Source organism: Tenrec ecaudatus, chromosome 17 (assembly GCF_050624435.1).
Source record: "Tenrec ecaudatus isolate mTenEca1 chromosome 17, mTenEca1.hap1, whole genome shotgun sequence".
Taxonomy (NCBI): domain Eukaryota; kingdom Metazoa; phylum Chordata; class Mammalia; order Afrosoricida; family Tenrecidae; genus Tenrec; species Tenrec ecaudatus.
This window is the reverse complement of record NC_134546.1, coordinates 24,709,773-24,723,439: the sequence shown is the minus strand read 5'-3', so window position 1 is coordinate 24,723,439 and position 13,667 is coordinate 24,709,773. Positions and strand designations below refer to the sequence as shown.

At 44.9% G+C, this 13,667-nt stretch overlaps 1 protein-coding gene across 10 annotated transcripts in view; it reads right to left on the bottom strand.

Annotated features, from left to right (window-relative positions):
* Positions 1-13,667, bottom strand: part of LTBP1 (latent transforming growth factor beta binding protein 1) — a 436,575-nt gene that overhangs the window by 120,445 nt on the left and 302,463 nt on the right. For all 10 annotated transcript variants that reach the window (XM_075536011.1, XM_075536010.1, XM_075536014.1 and 7 more), the window contains 5 exons: positions 12,247-12,346; positions 11,607-11,705; positions 3,148-3,273; positions 1,594-1,719; positions 707-829 (listed from right to left, as the gene is read on the bottom strand). In XM_075536011.1, the coding sequence (XP_075392126.1) occupies positions 707-829; positions 1,594-1,719; positions 3,148-3,273; positions 11,607-11,705; positions 12,247-12,346 (574 nt within the window). The remainder of the gene's footprint in view (positions 1-706; positions 830-1,593; positions 1,720-3,147; positions 3,274-11,606; positions 11,706-12,246; positions 12,347-13,667) is intronic.

The window sequence follows — 13,667 nt, the reverse complement described above, 5'->3', positions numbered from 1 at the left end:
TTCATCCCCGGGGAGGGGAGGGGAGGGGAGGGGGAATGGGTTGATCATTGTGATTGGTTCCCCCTTCTGCCCCCCACCTCTCCTGGTATTGCCACTCCCATTCCTGTGAAACATGGGTAAAGGGAAGACGGTGTAAGACTTGAAAACAATAAAAATGTATAATTAACCAAGGGGTCAAAGGGTTAGGAGGGTGGGAGAGGAAGAGTAAAAAGAGGAGCTGATACCAAGGGCTCAAATAGGAAGTAAATGTGTATAAGATGGTGATGGCAACCTACGTACAAATATGCCAGATACAACTGATGGATGGAATGTTCTAAGAGCTGTAAGAGCCTCCAATAAAATGATTTAAAAGATGTAAGCATCAACATTGACTATGCCTGCGCCCCGTTCCCAGCTGAGTCATCTGGGCACTATCATGAATTCTGAGTTTGTACTAAGACACTCTGTCCATAATTATGCTGATACAGACTTTACGCCAAATGCCAGGGGAGGCGGGTTCCGAAGTGAGTTAAAAAGAGAGCACAGGAGTGGACGCTCATCCTGAGGTAGCGGGAAGTGAGGGGTCCGGGAAGTAGGGAGCGCCCAGGTGCAGGATGAGAAGGTGTTTTAGACCCAGCCTCGAGTCAGGGGTGCACGTTGGCGCTGCAGTGGCCGAGTCAGGGGCGCACGTTGGCGCTGCAGTGGCCGGCTCTCTGGGCACACTCACCTTCGCAGTGGCCTCTGCGGGTCATGCGGTAGCCCTGGTCACAGTACTCGCAGCGGAAGGCCCCCACGGTGTTGACGCAGTACCCGTCCCCGCAGACATCGGGCCGCAGGCACTCATCCACATCTACGGGGGCAGAAAACACGCTCACGTTTAACTTAGCACCACAGCAGGGCAGCCCTCTCCCAGCGCCCAGGGTCGGGTCTAATTGAGGAACAGAGTAAAGAATTTCTGCTACCGTGTCTGTGATTTGCCCCAGATGCCTTGACATGGAGGGGTCTGATTCCCGCAGGCTGCCCAAGGAGTATTTTTAATGCATGTTACCTTTGTAGTCCATTTGACACTCTATTCCAAAGTGCTCCTTGGGGGGATTAATTTTTCTACTTCCCAGTGTCTGTGATATAAGCTACTGCTTAATATAGCACAAGCAGCTCTGTCAAGAAGACAGATTGCCCAAACCAGTTGTCCCCAAGTTGATTTTGACTCGTGGGGACCGGCGTGTGTCAGAGTCGAACTGTGCTCCACGGGTGTCCAGCGGCTGATCTTTAGGGGCAGTATGCCCCCGCAGAAGAATAAGTGGGAGGACGGGACGGGCACTGTTCCCTTTGGTTGTTCATAGGCCACGATTCAGAACCGAGGAGAAGGCACCTAACACCATCACCAGGTCTTTCTTCTGAAGCAGCTGAGGCCAACCTGGTGGTTAGTTTTGGAGGGTTTAGCGATGCGCACTGCACCCCCTCAGGGATGTCATGCTACAGAGGCGCTTCATGGAAGTTTATGGGTTGTCTACTTATTCACTGACAGAGAGGGCCTGGCAGGATCTGCGATCCCTGCTCCGGCGGGGGGGGGGGAGGGAGGGGTTTGCAGATGAGGGAAGACACCGCTAGTACCTATGCAGCTCGTGCCCTCGTTGCTGGCCATGAATCCTGCTGGGCAAATACACAGGAAACTGCCCTCGGTGTTTTCACAGCGCCCGTGGGAGCAGAGGTGCTGGGCGTGAGTGCATTCGTCGAGATCTGCCAACCAAACACATGCCACTGGATTAGCGTACACGTGTCTGACACGGTTGATGCAGGGATCCTACCAAAGGTTGTAAGATTCCCCCAATAAAATGGCCTAAATAAAATAATGACAACAAAGGATTCGCGTATTGCCGCAAGAAATTCTCCCTCTCTCTGGTCTGCAAAATCCATCTCACGCCCTGTGCACCACACACCTTGAACACGATGGAAACCAGGCCAAGGAGACATGGTCGTGATCCGCAAGCAGGGAAAGACGGTTGCTGGGAATTACTGTGCATTCCTCCCCAAAAGCTACTACCTGGATCCCAAGGCGCTGGTGCTTTACAGGGATTGCAGAGCAGCTTAGGATCCGCATGACAACTGGAGTCACCTAAAGCTCTGACATGTGCCACCCAATTCCCAGGCGTGGCCAGGCCCCAGCAGAAATGCTCTGAAGAAACCCAAGTACACGGACAAGGTAGAGGCGATCACCTCTGCCCTCTGTGTGAGGGTCCTCAGCGCACAGTACACGTGACACGTACAAATGAAAGGGAAACTGCCATGCTCTGGGGCAAGTGGGTGTCCCCCACCCAACAGACACACCACCCGACAGGCGACTCTGAGGTCGTGATGCTTGCATGTGGGTTAGCTAAGTGCCTTTGTTGTTTTGTAGTCTCCTTCTAACTCTTACAGCTGCATGGTATTTCTCCAGAGCAGCTTTCTCAACCAAACAACCCTTTCCCAGGGGTCACCTGATTCATAATAGTAGCAAAATGACAGGAAATAGCAACAAAAATAATTTTATGGTTGGGAGTCACAACATGGGAACTTTATTAAAGGGTCATGGCACTAGGAAGGTTGAGAACCACTGCTCTAGAAGAAGAGAGTAATTAAATTTCGAATTAACACACATTCAAAATAAAGTACTCAGCACTATCATACTCCTTTATTGTTAATTTTTTCTTTAAAAACTAGAATATATACATAAATACTCATCAATAGCTTCAAGTAAGTATATATTGAAGAGTTTTTCTTCTAATAGGGATTTCAAAAGAAATCTGTTAGCTGTCAGATCATATATATATAAATCCTATATATGTATATAAATGACTATAACACATTATCGCAACATTTATTAATGTTAATTTGTTCTTGCTAAATGTGTAGCTATTTCTAGAGTTCTTAATGCTTTTACTTGCTTACCTGAAAAAGTTCGGGAAATTATTTTACCTTGGTGCAATTGTATTACCCTTAGCAACTGAACCAAGAAGTTGTAGCATCCCAGGTTGGCAAACCTTGAGTTCCATTAGCTCAGATATAAACATGCTGTCCCAGACCTGATCGGTAAATAGGCATGCCAGGAAAATGCTTCTCAATGTACAACCAGTCTCTATTTCACAAGTTTTGGGTTTTGTTTTTATAAAAGACATCTGTGCCTCTTACCAACACATTTCCTCTGTTGCTCACTGAACTTGTAGCCTTCGTAGCATATGCACGTGTACCTCACTGGCAGGTTAATGCAGTGTCCTGCTCCACAGATGTCGGGGTTCACAGTACATTCATTGATTTCTTTAAAAAGATGTAACATGGAGAGAAAAAAACAACAAAGAAAGACATAATTATTTCACTTCGACTTGCAAATTATTACTGTGTTTCTTGGGTACGTGGCAAATTATTTCCAGGTGTGCAATTAGATGGCAAAAGGTGACCTCTGAAATGTGGCTGACCAGCAGTGCTACCCAATGCCATTGGTATTTCCAAGGGAAGAAACTTCTGAGATGAACTGGAGTGACAGAAACTCAGAAAGAAGTCACGTTGGATGTGGTTAGATCAATTTTTTATCAAGCAACTTCTAGGGTGGCCTTTCAAAGCACTTCTACCCACTCAAATCTATCTTAGGTGATAGTGGTTGAATTACTGTGTAGCTTCTCCTGACAAGAAAGGCACAGCAACCTCCTTGTTAGCAAATTCCAATTGCAATGGCTATCTCTGAACTCTTCCGAGAGTTCTCATTAGCCTCCCAGTAAAGACCTCCCACTTCTAATCAAAACAAAACATCCAGGAATACCTTACTCGTTATCTGCCAACACCAATGTGAACACATTTTACTGAGAGTGCTAAGGCAGGATGCCGCCTGCAAACATTCAGTGCCAAATTCCTCCCCAACTCCTACACATCCGTGCTCAAAACTCCCTTCTCCTGGAAAGTCTGCTCAGGTTAACCCTGAGTGCTCACACCACTCACATACACACCTTGGGATGAAGGCATGGCCAAAGGAGCTCATGGTGCAGGGAACCCATTGAATGAGCTCCATTGCCAGAGAGACTCCAGGAGCACAGAATTCACGAGGAGGCACCAGCAGTGAATCACTGCCATGCGACATTCTGTTTCAGACTCCATTTGTAAGGAGGTACACTGTCAGCGTGGACGCAGTGAAACTAGTGGAACAGAACTACAGGCTTAGCGATCAATCCTCCTGCTGCCTCTTACTGGTTCTGCAGCATGGAACAAGTTCCTTCACCCTTCTCAGCCTCTTTTCCACACGCATAAAAGGGAGATAATCAGAGTACCAACCCCAGTGGGAGCTCCAAAGACATCGAAGTAATGTCTTTCGCCCAGCGTATAGCACAGACATATGTTCCAAGTTAGGCACTGCAATTTCTGTTGTTCATGTTGAATTCATTTACAAATAAACACCTATGATTATAAATAAGCCTATTTATAAAAGTACAGCCTTGAGCTCACTGCCTTCACAGTGTTTAGGAGAGATGCCGGCATGGAAGAGTCCAAGGAAAACCCCTTCACTGAGTCTGTGAGCAGGCAGGCCGAGAAGGAAAGAACACAGCCGTGCCCGAGAATCCGTGGTTCCAAAGAGAAGAACACAAGGGTGCGAGGTCTGTCCATAATAACCCAAGTAGGCATTCCGTGAGGTGGAGTCAAGCCAATGGCAGTGAGTTCGGTAGAGTCTTGGGCCATGAAATGAAATAAAATGGCCATTTCTTCTAACCCAGTATTTTCAAGAAGAATAGTAGGGTCAAAATGATAGTCACATTACATATTTGAGGATTTCCAGTTGATTACCACCAAGGGTGAGCATATCAAGATACAGCCTGAAAATGTTGATCTCGGCCAGAACACTAAGGACATGCTAAAATAAACAAACAAACAAATAAATAAATGCATAAGGGTACACTGACACCACTGGAAGGGTGCGCCAGGGTTTCCGATGTCCAACCTGGATGGGCAACTCCTGTTGGACCTTTCATGATGGGCTAATGTTCCCTAAGAGTGCTGTCCATCAGCCTTGGGCTGCTACCTGCCAGCCTGCTGGTCCAAACCCACTCGCTGATCCACGAGAGGAAAGGAGGCTGTCTGCTTTCATAAAGATTTTCAACCTCAGTCTAAGAAACCCTATATAGCAGCAGTTCTCAACCTGTGGGTCGTGACCCCTTTAGGGGTCAAATGACCCTTTCACAAGGGTGGCCAGATTCATCACAGTAGCAAAATGACCGTGATAAAGTAGCAACGAAAGCAGTTTTATGACTGGGGTGGGGGTGGGGTCACCACCACATGAGGAACTGCATTAAAGGATCAGGGCATGAGGAAGGTTGAGAACCCCTGCTGTACAGGGTGATTGTATGTCAGGAGGAGCCCTGGTGGTGTAGTGGATAATGCACTGGGCTGCTAACCCTGAGATCAGAGTTCAAAGCCACCAGTTACTCTGAGGGAGACAGATCAGACTTTCTACTCCTGACAGATTTATAGTCTCAGAAGCTCACGGGGTCAGTTCTACGCTGTCCTTTTACTTTGATATGAGCAGCAATCGACTAGATGGCAGTGAGTGTGTGAGTGAGTGAGTGAGTGCGTGAGTGAGTGAGTGTGTGAGTGTGTGAGTGAGTGTGTGAGTAGGCAGGATCGACTAGATGGCAGTGTGTGAGTGAGTGTGTGAGTGAGTGAGTGAGTGAGTAGACAGGATCGACTAGATGGCAGTGTGTGAGTGAGTGTGTGAGTGAGTGTGTGAGTGAGTGAGTGAGTGAGTGTGTGAGTGAGTGTGTGAGTAGGCAGTATCGACTAGATGGCAGTGTGTGAGTGAGTGTGTGAGTGAGTGAGTGAGTGAGTGTGTGAGTAGGCAGTATCGACTAGATGGCAGTGTGTGAGTGAGTGTGTGAGTGAGTGAGTGAGTGAGTGTGTGAGTAGGCAGGATCGACTAGATGGCAGTGTGTGAGTGAGTGTGTGAGTGAGTGTGTGAGTAGGCAGGATCGACTAGATGGCAGTGTGTGAGTGAGTGTGTGAGTGAGTGTGTGAGTAGGCAGGAACGACTAGATGGCAGTGTGTGAGTGAGTGTGTGAGTGAGTGAGTGAGTGAGTGAGTGAGTGAGTAGTAGGCAGGATCGACTTGATGGCAGTGAGTCTACACCCCTAACAAGTTCTCTTTCATAATCACACTCAACTGCTGCATGTGCATCTTTTAAATCACCTAAAAAGCTCGCTCCGGGACCTTTCTTGCACCGAAACAAACAAAACGATACTCAGTCATTGAAACCCACTCACTGAGCCCCGACACGGGTTTTCTGAGGCTGTAGACATTTGCAGGAGCAGGACGGCCTCGTCTTTCTCCAGCTGAGCACCTAGTGGTTTGCATCACCGATCTTGTGGTTAGCGGGCCAATGGTTACCCATCAGGCTCCTATCTCGCACCAACGTAAGGCTAGCGAGAACTTGGTCTGACTGACCTACAAGTTCTTAGAGACATATTTAGGACCTGGTCTTCCTATAAACCTGTCCGTCAAAAGCAGGAGGGGCATTTTCTAAAATGAACTAGATTTCAGTGCTGTCCTCTCTTCACGAGTGATTCATTAGTGGAAGCTTCATCATAGGTGATAGCAGAGATACCTTCTATCCATTTGGCCCCTGGAAGCTTCATCATGGGTGATAGCAGAGATACCTTCTATCCATTTGGCCCCGCCATAGGATCCTGTGCTTTGGGACAGACAGAAAACGGGCACAAGACCTTACCAACACCTCTTTCTAGTCACAAGTTAGCCAAGGTAATGAACAGTAGTCAGTTGTTGTCATTTAAAGGGAGAAATGTCACTGGTACTCATCTTTTAAAGCCTCTAGAACATGCCTCCACCCTCTCTGCCCATGCATCCCCTGCCCCTTTCTGGGCAGTGCCATTCCCAAGCACAGCAAGGGACACGATGGTTCCTTATCCAGGGAAACTTTCCTTTCGATATTTTTTACAGCGGACATAGTCTTACAAACTATTTTTCAAAGACATCGAGGCTGGCATAGGAACCTCTCGCACAGGGCTCCATCCATGTGCAAACAAACATGCATTCCCCTGCGCAGACTGTGTGGCAGGCTCTGACACCCCACACTGCAGCAAAGTCTCACAGGAAGGGCACCAGCTGCCAGGCCCTCAGAAGAAGACTGATGGGACAAGGGGCAGGCACCAGGCAGGTGGCTGAGAGGCTGGTGGGCATCCAGGCATGCAGGCCCTAGAGGAGAGATGCTTTGAGAGCTATGCCCATAATGATGACCGTCGAGCCCTAGGAACAGATGTACTGTGCCGTGAAACTGCTCTGAGTCAGAAATCAACTTAGCACCAGCAACGCTGGTCTCAGAGCAGTGAGCGGTCCTATCTTGGTTCTCCTCAGCACCCTGGCTTCTCACAAAGGGCATCAAGCCAGCGTCCTCTTCTGAACCCCTCGGACGGTGGGTGCCCCGAAACAGCCTCATCATCCCATTGTGAAATACCTTGTTCCATTCATCTCACTGGAGTGCATTTAGAATTCAGAGAAAGAGCCATGATTAAAAACCATTGGACACTCCAAAAAATCAGTGAGAGTTCAGTGCGTTTATTAAAAAAAAAATGAACAAAGAAGAAAACTCTTTTGGGCAATCTATGCTAATGACTATGCCAACCTGCAGCGTTTTTCCTCATGATGTGATTACTCAAAATAAATAAATTGAGACTGGAAATTTAAGGCAGTGATTTTACGTGGCCAAAAGGATGGGGGTAAAAAGCCCATTTTCCATCGGCATACATAGTTTATTGAGGCTGTAATGAATGACCCTGGTAATATGCTTCAGGGACAAACATTTTTAAAAGTCTGAATTCTGGGAAAAAATGTGACGAGTAAATAGTTTTTAAAATGCTCTGGCCATCATAATGACAAAGCCGTCATGGAAGTAAAATAATAACTTCTGGCCCACCTGCAAGGGCCATGGAGAAAGTTCGGGAAGAACCAGAGGAAGGCCTCCAATGCGAATTCATGGAAAGGCTTACACAAACACCCGGGCTTCCTAACTGCCTCACAATGAGCATAAATGGTCCCACAACAATTGAAACAGCTGTTTCCACTTTGTAAATATTTGCCAGAGAAATAAAGGTTTGATTTTCCAACCCAACCTTGAGCTATTAAGACACTATGCTAAATCAAGAATTTATATGCTGAAATGTATCATTTATTTGGAAACAGAATGCCGATGATGTTGCAAGTCAGCTCTGAGGAGTGGAAAATATCACTTATTTCCTGTAAATATGTGGCTCATTGTAGAATTACATGTCAAAGTGTGTTTGGCTGACTCTGAAAAGGCTACATCCTATCTCACCACCATAAAGATATCATCACTGAACAATGTGGAGCTGACTACATTGCTTTCGGGCTCTTATTTATTATTCTGTCTCTTTCTTCAACCTATGGAAGAAACCGAGAGACAAGTAATGGCGAGCCTCTGTGTTTTTAGAAAGAAACCCTTGTGGCACATGGGTTAAGTGTTCGGCTGCTAACCGTAAGGTTGGTGGTTCAAACCCGCCAGTCCCCTTAGGGGAGAATCATGTGTCAGTCTGCTTTCTAAAGATGACCTCCTTGGAAACGCTATTGGGGAAGTTCTACTATGTCCTACACAGGCTTGCTAGGAGTCAGAACTGATTCACTGATAGGGGTTCTGGGTCTGTTTGTGTGTGTGTGCATGGGGGGTAATGGGGGGGGGTGTCAGTATTCCAGACAAAGCCTATTGTGTAACAATTAGTTCATTTGCTCCTACACCTTCCTGTTCAACACTCATATCAATCTAACAGGCACATCTATATTTTGAAACAAATTAAGCTTGATACAAAAGTCTGCGGATTCTAATGGAGATTATTGTTTAAAACAGCATTTTTCAAAGTGGGTGGAACCCACCCCTGGGGGGTTTGGAATGAGCCACCGGAGCTGCGAAAACAGATAGCCATACTCGATCCTGGATTGTGAGTTACAGTACAAAAGCTGTTAATTCCAGGGGTGCTGATTTTTTTCCTGGAAGGGGGGGAGGTAGGTCGAATAGGTTTGGGACCCTATGGCTTAAAGTATAGAGTATAGCTCTAACTGCAAACACTCTTTGGATTCATCAAAACTGTACGTGTAATGTCCTCCTCGTGGATGGCGTCTGAAAAAGCCCTTCATTGTGGGAGCCGAAGGACCTACACCTGCCAAATGGAAGAAGCGCAGGAATCAGTGACAGGCAACTTCCTGGAAGGAACGATCCATGCTTCAAACATATGATAACAGATGTTAGCTCTGTTTTTCTACCCCACTTAAATTAAGCTTTCTTCCAACACCTCGCATAGCAGGTTGGCTTTCATTTCTAAAATTCTGCTCTGCGGAAGCTACGTAACTTCCATTTATTATCCTCATCGAGCTGCATCTAGCTTTTTAAATTGTTATCTAGCCCAACTTCTTATCCTCCACAGAGGTCGTTTGCACGTGGTTTGCCCACTGAAGTCAATCACGTGCACTGAGAAAAATGCACAAAGCTAGAGTCTGTCTTTAAATTAGGACATGGGAATACACTATTTAGAAAGAACTGGAGAATTGCACCGTTGTTCTGGCACACCGTAAGGTTTGTGTTTTTGCTTTTTAAACAGTCAGCTAAAGAACGGGAGGAGCCTTCCTGGCAAACACGGTACAGCACGCGTGTGTATGCCGCACAGTGCACAGCAGAGTGCCTGTGTGCTTGGTGAAGCGGTGCACAGACTCATACGTCTTCTAGAGAAAGAATTCACAGGGTTAGTCATGACCGTCTGAAAACTCACTGTCACTTCATTGCATCACCCCAGAACTACACAGCGCAGCTGGCGTTTCAGCATCGCTCTCCTCGGCAGTGCCCCTGAGTGGACAAACTATCAAGCTAACTGAAAGGTTCAAAGTGCGAGTCAGCATAGAGGCATCTCCGAAGAGGACCTGGTGACTTTAGTACTGCAGTCAGCCTCACAACCCCTACGCAGGACCCTCCGACGCCGATGCTCCCGGGCCTCCCTGCAACCGGCTTCCGTTCACTCGTTTCAATCTGCAGAGTAATCGCTGCCGTCTGTTTGCAAGAACTGGTTCCAAAAGATGATGGCCATCATGCCTCGATCCTACTATCTCATGGAACTTGTAGCCATGTTTTTTGAGAAAAGCAGCTTAAAAACCCTGCAAGTTCTATTTGAAATGAGACAAAGCTGGTTTCTGAAGAAGACGCAGTCTAAGGGGAGTTAGAACTTCCACTAAGGGGGTTCCCGTGACAGTCTGCTAATTCAGCTGTGTGATCCTACGGTGGCAAATGGCATTGTACGCTAAGTTAAGATATTCATTTTAGCAAGATTTTTTTCTGAAACTAATAATACTATGTGTTCCATTTCAAGGATGTTTCGAAACAGGGAAAACTCCTAAACTAAAACGGACCAAGGCCCAAGTCTCATTACAACAAACAATCATTGCTAATATCCGGTATATTTTCTTCTACTCTTTTCTTAACGTACTATACATCTACTGCTATCGTCAGCACAGTTACTCAACAGCCTTCATTCCGGATGCTGCACTCTCTAGTCAACACTATGACCATTTCCTGCTGGACTTTTAAAATTAAAAATTCTTAGAAAATAGTTTGGTGGCAGCAGTGTAACATTCCAGCATACATACGTGAGCAACATAATGATCAAATACCCTATAGCTGACCATTTATTTCCATCTTTCCTTCACTATCAATAGCCCTAATATCCATTTACATGAACTACTGGCATCATCTCTGGAGACTAGATAACTGAAAATAGACTATTCCAAATATTTTAAGGGTTAATTTTCTGAGTTTCTGTCCTCCAAAAAACGGGTGGTCCAGGGTACATTCCCATCAGCGATGTGTCAAAGTTTTGATTTCACTAAAATAGTTCTTATCGAAAACTGATAAAGATGCTTTTTTAAAATGGGTGATTTTAAATTCCATTTAAAAAAATTAAGAGTGAGGTCATGATTTTTCTATCATATTCCTTTGTTTATAAATAGTCTGTATACATTTTTATTCATTTTTCTAGAAGTGTTTTTCTTATTAATTTAAAAGAGTTCATTACACATGGAGGATATTACTATTTAGGAGGTTGCATTTGTTCAAAGACACGGTATATTTTCTAATCTTTAATGACTGAGACCATATATGATTACTGCAACATATTTTGAAAGCAGGCAAAAATATATTGATAAGGAGTAGTCACAGTTCTATCATCGGGTTGTAAAGAACACTGGGTGCATTTTCCTTCATTTTTACTTTTCTGTGATTATAGACATTTAAGAAATAAAACTGGAACCAATATTGTATCTATACTCTTAAAAATATTGTCATAAGAATTCTCTTCTGGCGTTAAATACTCTTAAAATATCATTGTAATATTCACATGACATTCCATTGCATAATTATACCAAAATCTATTTAAACCTAATCTTCTTCTTTCACAATATTTATATTATCTCCAAATCTTCGCTATTAAAACTAACCCCACTGAGAGCGATCTTATACATTAGATAGAGCTGCGGAGGAATATTTAGTGAGCCTCACCCCCATGCCTTCTCCATAGAATATGCAGCAGGAAAAGGACTGGACCTACCGGTCACTTGAGTAGGTGCAATGACTTGGCTGGCACTTGAAGTCGACGCTTCAGGAGCTACTTCTACAGGCACAGGTGGTGACGTTTTTTCAATCACGACTATATGAAGGGAAAGAAAATTAAAGCCTTAGAAACAGGAGCACTGGGGCCCTAACTGACTATGGTAACCAGCCAGGGCAGTTCTCGTTAGAGAGAGCTGCGAGATGTTCCTGAAGGCCAAGCTATTCATCCACAGCCGTGGGCTCAACAGCTAGCAAGAATTCTTGAGAGCAGTTCAAATGCCAAGAAAAATGAGCCTTCATTAAATGGTGACCTTCAGTAATGTTTTCATAATATATAAAATGCCTAACTACAGATACAGGAGAAAACCCTGTCTTTCTTCATCCTCTTTTAGTACACGCAACATCGACTGCCATGAGCTTCAATGGAGCCGGTCAACAGCAAGATACTTGTAAGACTTAGAATCCCCGGATCACATTGACATCACATTGTCAATATAGTAATCAACTGATTCAAATATATTTTTCACATTGAACTTCAACGATGATTCTGATGATAAACATTAAAATCAAAGACACACAGGACATTCATGATCTTGCTCGTTTACTAATCTTATAAATCACATAGGTAACACAGCTACCTGGAAACTGTGGGTGCAGGTTAATAGTTGAGACCCCTGGAGAGAGCTGAGGTTGACCAGGCTCAAGTTTGGTTCTCTCTTGATTCAGTGAGGGAATTTCCTAAATGGTAATATTAAACATATACATATGTAAATGAATGATGGTAAGGGAAGCAGAGAGGAAGGAAGACAGAGGAACAAAGGAAAAAATATTAAAATTCAGACTTTTATTTCCCACACATTACTATTTTTACTTAATTCATTAGACTCTTAGAAAGGCAAAGAAATATCACATGACATTAGACAAAACCCTGGGAGATGATGTCAAATAAAAAATTAAAAAACCGATTTGCTGCACTTCAACGATAGTCCACCCTTGAGTTCCCAGCTGTGGTGAGCCTCCGTCAAACGCACCTGTTTCCCAAAGGCCCAAAGAGAGGTGCTTTTAAAGCAACAGCCAGTCCTGTATCCACCATCATTCTGGCTTAAAGTCACCTGCTGGCTTTCCTTCCTCAATACAGGTTCTTCCCATTTGCATGATTCCTTACACTTGTTCCCCTAATGTCATAGCTACAGCCTCCACGATTCCAGGGTGGACTCATTACTTCATTATCAATTTATCTTAATCTAATTGGTCCATTGGGCTTCCTGTTTCTCCTCCCTCTGTTAATCCTGCTGGAAATCATCTTCCAAAAGTAAATGAGCAGTCCTTACTTGCTCTCACGTTTTCCTTGTTTAAAAAAAAAATGACAGACTAGCTACAATATCAAAACCCAAAGGTCAAACTCAGTGCCATGGAGTCAATGCTGACCCTCAGCAACCTTACAGGACAGGTAGAACTGCCTCATGAGTTCCCGAGTCTGTTAACTGTTTCTGGGAGTAGAACGCCTCATCTTTCTCTCAGTTAAAGAATACATACAGTCCTGGTTATGTCACATTCTCTGTAGTCCAGGAGCAATGCCGGTCAAAGGAAGACCATGATCAGAGGGTTACTGGCTCCTGTAGCTTACAGATGAAATGCCCGCAAGGGGCTGGGGAAGCAGACTCCAGAGTCAGGATCAGCACTGCTCTACCCGGCAGGTAGCGTTCAGTTAAGAAGCAAGGCATTCTGAGTCTTCCCAAGCAGGTCCTCACAAGTCCTCTTCCTAACCAAGTCTCTCATGGCTCCCAGACCGACTTCCTCCACTCATATCACCGTGTACATCACACATCACTGCACATATCACACATCACTGCACATATCACTGTATACATCACATATGCCTGCATGTATCACATATCACTGCATACATCACATATCACTGCATGTATCACACATCACTGCATACATCACACATCACTGCATGTATCATAACATATATCACTGCACATATAACATATCACTTCATATATCATACATCACTGCATATATCATATATCACCGCATATATCACATATCACTG